Genomic DNA, 15,393 nt, shown 5'->3' on the forward strand with positions numbered 1-15,393 from the left:
CTTATCTTCTTAATAGGTAAACCTACTATAAGGTTTCCTATGACTCTTTAGTGATTGCATGTACAAATAGCAAACATATCCAACCATTTTGATCTTCCAAGCACAAAATTGTTAAAGCCTTGAAAACCAAATGTTCACAAACCCACACAAAATACAACTCAATTCTCTACAATGTAGACTGGCATACTGAAATTAAAATATATGCTTTGTGGTGATTAGACTACATTTTCCCATTCTGTCTTTCAGATACCACTTTCATTTTATTATGTCTTCAGGGATTTTTTTTATCAATGCTGTAGGAAATTAGCATAACTAAGAAAATTAGGTTTAGGCAAAATGATAGAGGAATCACTTATTAAGACAACTATTTGGTGATTAGCATTACGACCTTCATTCATTTGGCCCTTAACTCACTATAATATTTAATATGCAGTAAACGACTATGCCACCGATAATGCAGAACAGATAGAAATAACATGGTCACATTAGTTATTCCTTTGAGAAAACTATAAACACAAGAAACAAATGCAAACAATAAAGAGCAAAAGACACATTCTTCACTTGAAAGAAGAGTGTAAGAAAAAGAGTAAGACTCCAGGGAAATGCATCTATCATTCCATGCTTTACTCTCAAAATGTTAGCACCTACAGTGGTGCCCCGCAAGACGAACGCCTCGCAAGATGGAAAACCCGCTAGACGAAAGGGTTTTCCATTTTGGAGGCGCTTCGCAAACGAATTTCCCTATGGGCTTGCTTCGCAAGACGAAAATGTCTTGCGAGTTCCTACGGGTTTTTTCCCCTCCCCCCCTTTCCTAAGCTGCTAAGTCGCTTATCAGCTGATCCGCTGATAAGCCGCTTAACAGCTGATCGCTAAAAGCCGCTAAACTGCTAATAGCGCTAATCCGCTAAGCTGTCAATGGGCTTGCTTCGCAAGACGAAAAAACCGCTATACGAAGAGCCTCACGGAACGGATTAATTTCGTCTTGCGAGGCACCATTGTATATGGTATATTATATGAAGTTAATGGATATTTAAAATTTCTTGCTGAATAGCCAACTTTTAGGGAAACAATCTGTATATGCTCTCAAGATTAACACATTACAAATACAATACACAAGAGTGGATGCTCCTGGTCTAGAACAATAGAGTACACTCAAACAGTTCCTTGTTTTCATGACACAGGGTCACAGCTATATCCCGAAAACCGTTAAATGCAACAAATCTGCACCCAGCCTTCCTTTCTAGAAGAAATGGCATCCTAAACATCGCGGCGTCAGGAAGAAACAGGAATGAACTGACTACGAACTAGAAGATTGATTTTAAAATGCCCAGGACTAAACTGTAATGCAGTGAATGCCAAATTTACTGGGCCCAAAGCGCAGTGAGCACCACCACCACCACAATTCCCTGCAACCTATTTTACTGGTTACAATCTGATGCATCTTTCAAGCATACACATAATTTCAGCAAGAGGGAGGCAGGGTATCCTGTGGGCAGCACGAACTACTTCTCTAGGCACACTGCATTTCAACCCCTGCTATAAGAGGGCACTTACAATTAATAAAAGTTACAGAAACCTTTTAAACAGCAATACTGTTAATGTAAACATATCCCCATAAAACTGATGTAACAGGAACTAACACTAATTAGCAAACTTTTGTAACCACATTTGTGTTTGAAGTCCAGAGTCATTTCTGCAGAGCAATGGGCCAATATTTAAATCATTGCAGTCAACACTAGTTACTGTAATCACTTTTGTTGATTATCATTTTAAATATATGGGCTTAAAGCAGACCTAAGGGAGGGGCAACTACCTATCTTTGTTGGACTCAATTCCAAATTTCTGCTGAGTCTAGGGAAGGATTTAAAAAACTTGACAGTTCACTCCATTTCCCATGCAATCTCCACTTATTTAATATAACAAGATGCCATATTATTTCCTGCACATCATGCCCAAAGATGCATCACAACAGACATTACTACAAACAGCAGTATCTGCCAAGCCAATTCCTTCTGTGGCTGCTAGTAGAGATGAAAATACCATGTGTAAATGGGACATTGCCTGTCACTACTGTAGGAAATTCTTCACTGTGCCACCTGTAACAAAACTAAATGGCACTGATCCTGTTCTCACCGAAGTCAATGAGAAATTTACTATTCATTGCAAATAACAGCAATTTTGTTAACGGCCTGGAGAGACAGCTTTGTGGATTATGCTACATGCTTTTAAAAGACCGATTTGCAGGTTGACATTTCCCCCCCCCCAAACTGAACTCTTCCATTTGTCTTGAAATATCAGCTGCAAGCACTTTCTCAATTGATTTATCCATTTCCCAAGGTTATCTTGTCTTACTGTAGCTTGTGCAAGTTTGTCTAGAAGTATTATCTACAAAAATGCTAGGCTGTTACTTCCAACCAAGAGCAAAGTTCCATGAGTATAAAAATATACACCTGTATATCACATTATCCTAGATACTTTATCCTTTCCTCAGTTAAACTGCTCAACTTATTTGATATATAATATAATCACATACACACTATTACAGGCCAGAGAATGTACATTTTTGAACAAACGGGTTTTTTTTTCAAAGGGAGGTATATGTGTGAGAAGACTGCACTTTGAAATCATTGATAGATTCTGAATACAGTTTTGAGATTAATTTTCTATCTTTATTTCCAAGCTGCCCAACTGTTCCATGTTTTAATACACATATTGATTAGTTATTTAAATGAGACACAAGTACTTTCAATGAGGCTACTTAATATGTAATTGGTTATGAACAGGGTCATGTGTGCTTCATAGTGCCGTGCAAGTGGAAATTTGGTACTAAATGGCACCCAGAGCATCTCAGTTTTTTCTTTTTATAATATTGCAAGTTTGCAACCTGTAAAAGATCAAGTATCTGTATTAGGCACAGCACATCAAGTAGGATGGACTTGACATTCATTTACTCTTGTACTTATTTACTACCGTTCCTCTATGATGGAACCGAGGACAGTTCTTACTGTAAAAGGTATTTCACTGTGAATGTACAAAGGGCACCAAGTGGGTTGTGTTTTGCACCAAGTTTGTCCTCTCCCTCCTGACTTCCATTGCCAAACCTAGGGCCTTACCGTTTGTACATCCCTTTTAGAGACCTCTTACATCCACAGGTGGAAGAGGCATTGTATTCAGAACCATCCTTGCATAGCTTCAGCTGCATCATACACCATATGAGAAGAGGCCTGCTAGATCTAGTCCAGAATTTCATAACAAGCCCATGTGAAGCCCACAAACAGGACTTGAGTGTCACAGCACTCTCCCCACTTGTGATTCCCAGCAACTGACATGCAGAGGCATACGGTCTCCAACAGTGTATGCGATCCATACAAAAACTGTTTTGCATATAATTTGACAGAGTGTAATTTCATCTTGTTAAAAGACAAAGAATAGAAGATCTCTGGTAAAGGGATGAAGGCTCAAATGGTACTGCGGCCATACCTTTTCGTTCCAGGCCATAGGTGTTCTTCTCTATGGAGTGGACAGAACTTCGAGATGGGAGGAGTAAGGTGAATTGCCATGTTCTACCCTCCACTGTTGGGAGACTGCATGCTTGTAGCCATTCACCTCAATCCTCCCACCTCGGAGTTCTCTCCACTCCACAGAGAAGAACTGAGGTGAATGGGTAATGTCATGACCTGGGACTTAAACTGCAGATGACTGTCCAACACCTATGGCCTGGAATGAAAATGTATGCCCAATGCCTTGCAAAGCAGCAGCAATGCCTGTAAGTGTACCAAGAACATACAGTCATCAAGCAACAGGGTTTCAGGACCCTATGTAGCCCCTTACCACCCCACTACCATTCGGTTAACTTTTGTAGGCTACATGATTGTGATTTATGGCACTCAAGTCATAATGCCCTACATTTGCCTTAGCTAAACTCAACTACTGTCTATACAAGCACAGTACTGTATCTGCAGATCAGCATGATTAGTAACCAGAAATTACAACCTTCAGTTACTAATTTTTTTTAAAGAAAAAAAAAAGAACACCACTGAGCAAAGGAAAGGCAAAATGTGAACCTTTGAGCCTTCATCCCTTTATCAAAGATCTTCTATTCTTCATCTTTTAACAAGATGAAATTACACTCAAATTATCTGCGGAACAATTTTTGTATGGATTGCATAATTAAAATCAGCAGCATATACGCTGAGTTTGCACTCTTCAAATCACTTTGAAATCGTCCTATTGACTACAGTGAAATAACTCCAGAATTGCAATATTGAAGCGCTTTAGCCAACTGCAGTCTCACCAATAAAGCATTTTTGCTACTGTGTGACTACCAAGATTCCACAGAAACCCCTGAGCCTCAATTTCGGACATCTGATTGAATGTTTGCCGGAAAGTATATTTTTGTGTACATTAAAAACAATCATTCAAGCGAGCTCTCTTCCTTGCAGCGACAGTCAACCTGAACATGCAGTACTGAAATTTATATGCTGCTCAGAACAATTACATGTTTTATTCTCTAGCTACAAATCAGAAACATACTTTCAAAAGGTTTTTCTGACAGTCTGACCAGTTTTGTTTTTCATAATGTGCTCATGAGATAGCCATGCCAACTTTTATCAATGACTGTCTACTGTCGCAAGACAAGCATGTTTCTTGAGAGCTACTTTGATGAAAGTATTTCTTCTAGCTGACCTCTGCATGGTGAAAATGAAAGACTGTAAACTCCCTCCCAACCTCTCTTCTAATGTGCAGGGAAGGCAATAACTAAAGTACAAGAACTACACATTTATTTTATTCAAAATAAATGCCGGACCTCATGACTCAACCGCTGCTTTCCACACTGGGTGAAAGCATGCAAAACAAGTCGAAATTGTGGACTGGGGCACACTAATCTGTTGAAAGAGAAGGGTGCCTCCTAAAAATAGGCCATCCTGCAAGTCTCGTTTATGTATACTACTACTTCCATGACTCTCGGGATAGCCAGTGGCAGGGGGGTGGGGGCGGAGAGACACCATGCGGTATTGATCGTTCTTCAATTCCAATATACAGATAGTGACACCATCGTGAGATATTAACAATGCACCAAAATTGCATCATGCAACTAACTGATATATAGGGGAATCCTGAAATAGCACTATTGGCCAGAGCGCACAATCCCATTTCTGGGCACTGGCTGACTGACTGACTGGGCAAAGGGTACGGTCAGATACTAGAAAGCAATATTGAATCCCATATCCAGAGGCTCTGAAGAGGTGCCTGCCTTTATCTGGGATCTCATCAAGAAAACATGCTTTCATTTGAGTGTATAAGGACTCCTATTTCAACCTTTTTTTTTTTTAATTGCCACACATGCCCATGGAATCCAAAGTCTGGTACACACAGCCATAGGTTTCTTGCACAAGTTAGGAACAGAAAACTAAATTATGCTTTTGAGGAAGAAGAGGAGTTTGGATTTGATATCCCACTTTATCACTACCAGAAGGAGTCTCAAAGAGGCTAACATTCTCCTTTTCTTTCCTCCCCCACAACGAACACTCTGTGAGGTGAGTGGGGCTGAGAGACTTCAAAGAAGTGTGACTAGCCCAAAGTCACCCAGCAGCTGCATGTGGAGGAGCGGAGATGCGAACCCGGTTCACCAGATTACGAGTCCACCGCTCTAAACCACTACACCACACTGGCTATCCATTTTTGCTAAAGTTTCAAAGCCAGCAACACCTCTTTCATGCCTTCAAGCACAATCTGAAAACGCTCATCATTCAATCAAATGTTAATTTTGTCTTTCACTGAATACATTAACCATGGCGTTACCTACTTCGCCCTACATGCCTGAATACATTTTCATACAGATCAAATATCTAAGTTACTCTGAACCTCTCGGAAAACTGGGAATATATATTCCCAAAGGAAAATTGTCAGCGTCTCCAAAGCAAGCATTAGTTTGATCTTATACACAATGGGCACCTATGCTCCTGCTGAAAACAAAAACTGGCCTTTAAAATGCAACTTTGCAGAGCAGACAGCAGATCAATTAGAAACGACAAGAGAATTCTATTCATGTCTCCAAACCTGACAGATACATTAAGGGAGCTTGACTGAACATGTGAAGGAAAAACTGTTCAGCCAACAATGGCACATCTACTAAATACTATTTAGTGATTATTAGTACTGCCTCTCCTAGCTCCTGTTAATAAATAAAAACCTTCTCACATGCTTAATCCGCTTATCCCAATGTACTTACGATCTGAAGAATATTCTATTTGTGACGACTGAACAGCTGCTCCTTCAGCTGGCTGTGGGGCAGCCAAGTTATTGTCAGCCTGAGCCTTGCGAACAAGCACTGCCAGCGGGTGATCAGGGTCCACCACCTTTAAAGGCTGATGGGGAAGGAAAGCAAAGAATAAAAAGTTCAGAATTTCTTTCTCAATGCCCCCACCCCACCCAATTCCTTGCCACTAATTTACCACATTGGCATTTTAAAAGGTTGAAAAAGGGGCACTTAAACTTTATATGCCTGGAATTGGTTTCAAAAGGCTTTGTAGAGTTGTGAATGTGATTATTATGAATTTGCAATAAAAGCTGTGAAGTTTATTATTCCCCATTAATACAATGCTTTAAAATTAAAATCGGCACAATCTTTGCCCAACCCATCCTACAAAGCATATCTCAGTTATGCTTTACAAATTGGATAACAGGACAAGTGCAAGCACAATGGTAATACTATTAAATCCATGCTAACAAAAAGGTCACAAAGATGTCAGCAAGCTTTGAAGTTCATTAAAATGCTTCATCAGGCTGGACTTTAAGAAAAAAATGGGAAGGAAGAAAAAACATGTTGCTGGGCAAATCTTTAAAAAAGCCAAGTGTCTGCAAAACAAACATGAAGCGGTGAGTTGGACAGCCCATAACATCTAATTCTATTTTAAGACTATTGCAAGCTGCAGGCTTCTCCTCCAATACATCTCCATTTTTGGTTTGTTTTTTAAATTGCTTAAGACTGAGCAAGAGTTCTGGAATACTTGAAAGTTTGCTCACTAAAATTTTAGTTAGTCCTGCTACCATGTATTTATCCATTAGTGGATTTTCTAATGGAGTAACATGCCTATCTGCAATTTTTGTCTACTTTAGAGGAACAGTAATTTCAAAAGGCCATAAACTGTGGATTTAAGCCTGTCCTCAACAATATATGTCCCATCGTATTTGATCCAGGTCTACTATACGTATCCTAGAAATAGTGCAACTGAGGGATGGATTCTTTCACTGACATCTTAGTCCACAGAAGCTCAAAGATGAAATCATACTATTTTGCAAAGGTGAATTACACACTGGCTCTATATACAAATGTATCTTTCTTACTGCACTTGATTAATCAATATAAATGGTTTTTTAACTCAGTCAATCTAATTAAGAAGAATCTTCTGTTTGACCTTGTGATTTATGACAACATCTGAGTCACTGAAATTATTTAAACAGATATTTTATTTAAATATGTTTAATTAAAATAAAAAGTTTCTGATGGCAGCTAGAAAACACTGTGTTATCACTAGTCAAGATTCTAAAAGCTACACAACTCATTAAACAACCCAAGGCTTTCAGGGCTTGTATATTCTAAAAAGCATCTCCCCAAGCTGCATGGAGAACCCACTTGGGAATTCCAGAAACAGCTTGTGATACGCTATGGGGAGCTCTAATTCAGAGTATAAAATTCCAATTTAGGATTCAGGGAACTACTCTGTTTGTCAACACCTATCAATTGAGATATCTCAAAGAAAACAGGTACTCAACAAGATATAAAACACTAAAATGAAATTTTGCATGCCAAAATACCTTCATAAGCTCTTCAAGTCTACTGTGCTTTTTAGACGCGAAGAGGCTTGGGTGCAGATAGTTATCTCCATCGTAGTCATCATCTTCATCATCAGTACCTCCTGCATCTGTTTAAAAATTGTATGGTTGTGTTTTATCATTTCAGAGATATGGAAGGGAGTGACTTGCAGGATGTTAAAATGCATAAGTTATAGGTTTTATAAGGAAATCAATAATTATATCAAATTCATTCCCTAAGCCCTATATCTAAATCTTTCCAATGTAAGCATTAGAAAAGTTGCACAGGAATGAAGTGTGAAATCCAAGGCTGCTGTCCTGTTCATGGAACAGCTTTTGTTCCAGTAGAGGCACCTGCTAATGTAAGAGAGGATAAATAATTCTCTCCTATTCCCCCTTCCCAATGCAGCTTCCTCTGCTCTATGAAAAAATCTGTTCCAGAAGATTAGAGGGCTGACCAGAATAGCACAGAAGGAGGAGTGGAGAGCTGCAGGAAATGCAACATTTCTTCTGCGTACAAACCTAGCCTGCAAATAGGAGGGTTACATTAGATTTCCCTCAAAAGCCTTTTAGACATTTGAATAGTGTGAATCTTATTTATGCCACCACAAGTGGCCATAGCTGTGCATCCATATTTGCTCCTTGCATAACTTGCTTCCTGTATGAGTCCTAATGAGTCTGCAATGATGTAGCCATGCAGAACAGAATGTATGCACAGTATTCTCAACATTATTGTTATAGAACTACATATTACATACATTTACCATGTTATTTAAAATGATCTAACTTAGTTTTCTAACTGGAGTGTCAAGTACAATGCTCCCTGAAGGCCAGCTTTCTTATACCTTTAGGGGAGCCACATCAAATAGGTAAAGACTGAAGTTACTACTTTAGGTATTTTCAGAACAGATTTAAATTAAAAAGTAACTTAGCTGAATATTAGGCTATGCCCTGCAAGCCCATTATTCTAACATATTTAAACTTCTCATAATTATCTGCCAGCAAGATACATAGCCTTTGGTAACTACATGTAATATTTATAACAATAATTAAGAGAACACTTCTCTTATCCATCAAGATGCTGGAATGATTTAGAAAGAAATGCATAAGCTGCTGCACAGCCAATGCCATTTTTAAAAAGTACTAAACTTACTTTTTTCCTCTTCTTTTTTCTTTTCTGAAGTGGCAGCATATCGCCCCTCCTTCATAGCTTTCTGAATAAACTTGTAGTAAGGGTTGAGGTAGTGGTCAAACCGCAAAAAGTCAAACTGAGAGTTCCGAGCTTGTTTTGCCTTCAGCATAATCTCAAACTGAGCCCCCTGCTTGCAGACGAAATTTGCAGTCCGTTCTATGATTGCATGCATTTTGGCTGTCGGTGGCTAGAAGAAGAAGTGAAAATGATAAACTTGTGCAGTTAATATTTTAGAGAATTTGTCCACAGTTTCCCCACCCCCATTGAAGCAAACACACTCTAAATCAGAAGAATGTATCCCCACTTTGAGAGCTTCACTACTTGAGATGAAAATAGCTAGTATATACTCCATTTTCTTAAGATCTAATACAAAGGCGAACATACAGTTTACAACTTAAGCTACTGGTGCCCACAGTATCTAGTAGCATTTTGAATTTCTGACTTACCAAACCTACTGGACACATGCAAACAATCATATTTCAGCTTAAAAAGAGTGAGCCTTATTTTGCCAGAGGCAACCAATTTGAAACAAGCCAGGATAGTTTCTGGGTTTGGGTGTACAGTGGTACCTCGGGTTACATACGCTTCAGGTTACAGACTCCGCTAACCCAGAAATAGTACCTCGGGTTAAGAACTTTGCTTCAGGATGAGAACAAAAAATCGTGCTCCAGTGGCGCGGTGGCAGCGGGAAGCCCCATTAGCTAAAGCGGTGCTTCAGGTTAAGAACAGTTTCAGTTTAAGAACGGACCTCCGGAACGAATTCCGAGGTACCACTGTAATGGGATGTTTTCTGGCATGTTTCCCAAATAGGGTGAAGGGAGGAGCAAATGAAACATATTGTTATCTCTATTAAGGCATTATATAATCATCCAAACTAAAAAGAAAAGGTATGGTAAAGGACCCCTGGACGGTTAAGTCCAGCCAAAGGCAACTATGGAGTGCTGCACTCATCTCACTTCAGGCTGAGGGAGCCAGCGTTTGCGCAGAGACAGCTTTCCAGGTCATGTGGCCAGCATGAATAAACCACTTCTGGTGCAATGAAACACAGTGACAGAAGTCAGAGAGCACGGAAATGCCAAATCATCCAAACTCTGTTATTGAAGACTGGTAGAGACTCAAAACTCCTATCTACCTAGAACTGCAGAAATTCTACTTAATACATGGATGGTGGACCATGTTCAGCTTGGGGAGTGACAAGCTGTACAAGACCTTTCAAACAATGCTCCTAGACCTCATTTTACAAAATCTAGATTAGAAAGCTTGGGTAACTGCAATTGCCAACTGCTCAGAAAGCAATCAAGATGCTCAAATTAATCACGTTATTCATTTTTCTACACCCATTTTGGCTCCAGCATGCTTTCCCACAACAATAAACAACTATGATTCTTTTCCAATACAGGCACAGCTACTATCTAAATGAACTTCACAAGGACATACTTTCTGATGAGCAGTATTTATAGCAGAACATTAGTTTCAGAGCTTCCCGTCATCTGTATGCCATGCACAGAGATGAACAATTAGAAGCATAATGCATGTATATCCTAGACCCTCTTTAAACGGAGAAGAGAATGACTGCACTGCTATCCACTATTGCTGACTATGACAACTTAGCCTTCTAAGAACTAAACCATTCAAAGAAATGTGTCATTTAAGAGCTTTAAGAGCTCTACGGCAGTACACTACTCAGAGTTTTTGTTTAATTTTCCACTTCACTAGCTCTGTTTTCCTTAATTACTTACACAAGATGCATTTTCATCCTCCTCTTTTTTTAAAAAAAAACCCTCCATAATTCTAAAATGATGCATTGCTACTGAAATCAGCCTTTTGCACAATTTCCTTTACACAGTTGGCATCAGATTTTATATCGACAGCTTCATGTGTTTCTTATGTAACAACTCAGCATAACTCCAATTGTGTGGTTATTTTAAAAAGCAACAGGGGAACAATATTTGAGGAAAAGAATTACAAGATGATGAATCCATACTGACAAATCTAACTCAAGGACATGTGCAATAGTTGAAAAGACCTTAAAACACACATTTTTGTGATATATACCTGCTTTTGTGGCAAGATTAAGAAGAAAAAAACCCCCAGTAAATAGTGCTGATATTGACTGAAAGACATTACAGGTTGTCTTATATGGCAGGTATGATTGCTAGCACTACTGATACGTCAGTGAAAAATGACCTGTAAAAAATGCTTTTGGATGCAACTACAGATATGGCAGAAGCCTACACACTACAATCTAATGCTGATTATCCCTGAACAGTACTGGGGACTTTGGCAGTTCCTAATGTCTACAGGAAACACACTGTCTTCAGATTCTTAAGATGGTGAAGCATAGTCTTATTAAGCTGTGCTAAAACATTTGCACAGTCTACACACATAAAGATGACCAAACAGCAAAACTATTTCCTGCAATTTATCGGAGTTAAAAACCACATTGTTCAGGCCTATGCATGTTGGACTTCAGCACCATTCAAACACTGCATCCAATGTATGGGTGATTAGATTTGCAATAGGTGCTGAAAGACAGTAGGTGGGCAAAGACACAGAAGTGACCTGATTTCATTGCCTACCTCTGCATTCTTTCAGCAAAATCTGCATCAATAGGACACTGAAGAATTTCCAAAGGAAAACATGATTAGATATGTTAGCTGAAGCACATCTATTGTTGTTATCTATATTAAAAAAAGAAATCTTCAGCTCCTGCCTGTTCTACCCTAAGATACCTAATAGCAAATGTCTGTTCAGTTAAATTGTGGAACCAAGTACACTGCTGTTGTTTTTTCAATTTAAAGTTAAGAATCCATCAACAAGTTGTTAATCCATTCCATGCTGTTAATCAGCTTCACACTGTTAAGGGAGCAATCCTGACAGCAGGTTAACACTTTTAGTGTTGGATTTGTCAAGAATCCACTTTGCAAGGTGTTTAATATACTGCAATTCATTAATGTGTATTTTACATTATTTCAGCTGTTCAATAAATATGCTAGACCAGCATTTCCCAAATTTAGGAAACTCTAAATTAACATGGACTTTTGGTTCATTTAACCCTCCAGAAAAGTCTGGAGTGTGTAAAGAATTACTCGACACTTGAGAAGCAACGGAGAACCTTTTCCAGTCTGGTGCCCTATTTCCCATCCTGGTCAGCCTTCCCAGGGGCTGCATGCCAGAGCTACAAATATCCCCAACTGAAAACCTGGAGGGCTGCTGCCAGCAACGGTACACAATACTGAGCTAGATGGAACAATGGTCTGACTCAGTGCAAAGCAACTTCCCATATACCAATATAGCAAGCAGCAGCCTCTACTGCAGACTCAGTGCAACACAAGTACTCCCCTCCTAGCACACTAATGTTTCCCCAGGAGACAGTTTAGGAATTAATACGGGAAACATTTAACAGCCAGATCCTGTGCCTATTTACTTGGGAGCAGGTCACCCAGTGTTCAATGAGGCATATTGCCAGGTGTGTATATGATTTGAGCATAAATCTGCCGATTTCAATTAAGACCAAGCACTGAGCAGCATGACTTCTGACAAGATTCCTAGGAAGATTTTACAATACATTTTTTTAGAATTGGTTGCCAAACTCTTTCTGCATAACAAGTAATTCCAGAAAAACAAAAACTCAGTCATTTCAAAAATGTTTCAGATATGACATTGAAACACATGCACATACTACACTTACCAGCTCCACGTCAGAAGGTACAGTCAGTCCCAAAGGAGCAACAAATGGTTCTTCATTTTCCTCTACATGTTCTGCCTTGGCCGCAGCAGCTATTAATAAGAAAATGATATAACAGCTAGTTTTGCAATCTGAGCACAACACACATAAACCGTAGCATAAGCATTCTTAACATGTTTGACAGTCAATTTTTTCCCTACATATTTTAATGCTTTTTATAATTCCAATTTTTGTTTCATAGTTTCTATTTGGTTGGCCTATCCTTGCCACCAAAAAATCTCAAAATATGCCTGTGATTAATTGTGCAATTATGAACAGCAAATAAAGTCAGATTGTCAGGGTTTATTTACAACAGAAACATTCAAACCACCCAGGAACTTCATAGCAATTCCCACTCCATCCCCCACAAACGGCAGATAATCTAACTAAAAATCCACACGTGCCACAGACAGTCTACTACATATATTATCTTTGGGGTTCTTTTTTCTGGACTGTAATTAAGCTCTCAACCTCACCACCTGAAATACACACATCTTTACAAACAAGGATGGCGGAAATTATATCTCTTTGTATCTCAAAGCAATTAAACCATCACAGCAAGACTGTGTTTCCTGGAACTGACATAGAACACCTGCAATGAAGTGACATTCCAGCATACATGGTTCATGGGATCAGAACCAATTAATAAGGGGAAAATGTTCTCTTCAAAGTGTATATGCAACCATATTATTTCAAAATGGCTAGAAATAAATCTTTTGTGCAAATCTTGATACAATCCACCTTCTGGCTTTTGAACTGATTGTTCTCCCTGCCCCCTGCCTCTTCCTATCCTACAATTCTCATTCCTTTCAACTCAATTAGTATCAGTAAACAGAGAGGCTCACCAGTACAATGGCACCTAGTCCTTTAATGCATGTAATCTTACAGCATTCTTAAGAATACAACAAAAAGCACAGAGGTGCAGTTAATAAATAATGCCATTAAACTTCACCCAATGTTTACTATACTTCAAGCCAGATCTGCACTGGTTTTCACTTGCTTTTCTTTTTAAAGACACTTGCTCCCTCCCCTGCCCCCCTCCCCATCATCTGAAAGGCTTCTCCAGAGGGCGGGGGACTCTCCTGAGCCAGCATAGGATGGGCACAGAGGGCTGCAGAGGAACAAGAGAAAAGGTCTCTTTAAATCAAGCAAAGGCAACCTGTGCGAGTGCTTTTGTGACAACCTAAAACCACAGTGGGCACACATAGTGTTAACAACCTGAGTTCTTAACGCAGAATTGGTATGTCGCCTCCCCTCCCCTTTGTGAATTCTCACAGCCATAATTAACACCAATCCCGCTCAACCAGAGTTTGGAGCTATCTAATAAGGACACAAAAGGATACCAAACTTGACAACAAAAGAATTTCATGGAAATGTTTTTGACATTGCTATATCGTTCTAATTACACCCATGACTTTTCATTTGCTGTAGAGTCAGATATGCCTCCATTATACAAAATGGTTCCTACTGACAGATGGTATAGGTCATATGATTATGATACACAAAATCAATGGGCTCAGGAACACCTCAGAATAGGACTGCCCTGGGATGGCACAGCTGAAAAGCATCACATTGGCCAGGGAACCAAGGAAGAACATAAAGGAAAGAGACAGCTCAACCAGCCCCATCCACTGGCCAGAAATAAAAACAGATGCAGGGAGCTTGCTTTCCACACCCAGAAATAACTCAATTCATTCAACTGCCAGTTGCACAGAGGCTGCAAAAACATGGGGAATGGGCACATGGGTCCCATCTATCAGCCAAAAGGAACAAGAACCTATTGCTATTCAAATGAGAACTCAAGCAAGGGGGAAATCGTCCTGGCCTCATATGGCTACATGCCTGCTTACAGCATACTACTTAATTCTAAGTTTTGAAGAAGAGAGTTCCCTCTGTCCTTTCCCATGACTCCCCTTCCCTTATGTGCCTTGTCCTTTTAATTTGTTAGCCTGATGACCAGGCCTGATTATTTTGCTTTACTTATTATTGATGTAAACCACTTTGGGACCCAATTGTCAGAAAAGCTGGAGAAAGATAAAGAATCAGATTTCTGCTTAAATTGTAGAATTCTGTGCTGCACTGACTTAACTTTTATGGTACAACACAAGCCAAAAGAGCTGGGAAGTGTTGAGTCTGCTTTTTGTCCTAAATCTGCAGGGACTGCAAGACATGGAGCAGATGAAGAGACTTAACCTCCCTACACGTCTCCAATATTTTCAACAGTTTTCTGCAAAGCTACTGTTCTACCTCCTGTTTAGGAAGACACTTTGAGACAACTAAGTTCACTACAGGGAACCTGCTTTAATGATCTGCCTTAAGAACATGTTTCACTCCAGTGGCGCTAAAAACTCTAGAAGTGTGTTGTAAGATTTGACACAACAGTGAGTCTTGCCATTACTAAGTGTTAAAAGCATTTTGAGTTTCTCAAAGAGCGTCTAGGGGAGGGAAACCAAACATGTTAATTGAACAAAATAACAGCTACTTCTTTGCCCTTTAAAATTCTGACTCGCTATTCTCAAAAGGATTTAGATAACCTGAACAACCTGGGCCACAACTAACTAACTAACTAACTAACTAACTAACTAACTAACAGCTCCCCTTGCCTTCATCCACAGGCAATTTTGGCAGCAACAAAAACAGAGCTCTTACCAAAAGCTGA

At 39.4% G+C, this 15,393-nt stretch overlaps 1 protein-coding gene across 8 annotated transcripts in view; it reads right to left on the reverse strand.

The window, feature by feature from the left end:
* SFSWAP (splicing factor SWAP) overlaps positions 1-15,393 on the reverse strand; it is a 101,540-nt gene that overhangs the window by 79,344 nt on the left and 6,803 nt on the right. For all 8 annotated transcript variants that reach the window (XM_083717072.1, XM_083717078.1, XM_083717073.1 and 5 more), the window contains 4 exons: positions 12,699-12,787; positions 8,969-9,194; positions 7,819-7,925; positions 6,233-6,368 (listed from right to left, as the gene is read on the reverse strand). In XM_083717072.1, the coding sequence (XP_083573198.1) occupies positions 6,233-6,368; positions 7,819-7,925; positions 8,969-9,194; positions 12,699-12,787 (558 nt within the window). The remainder of the gene's footprint in view (positions 1-6,232; positions 6,369-7,818; positions 7,926-8,968; positions 9,195-12,698; positions 12,788-15,393) is intronic.

This window comes from Podarcis gaigeae, assembly GCF_964106915.1.
Source record: "Podarcis gaigeae genome assembly, chromosome: 16".
Taxonomy (NCBI): domain Eukaryota; kingdom Metazoa; phylum Chordata; class Lepidosauria; order Squamata; family Lacertidae; genus Podarcis; species Podarcis gaigeae.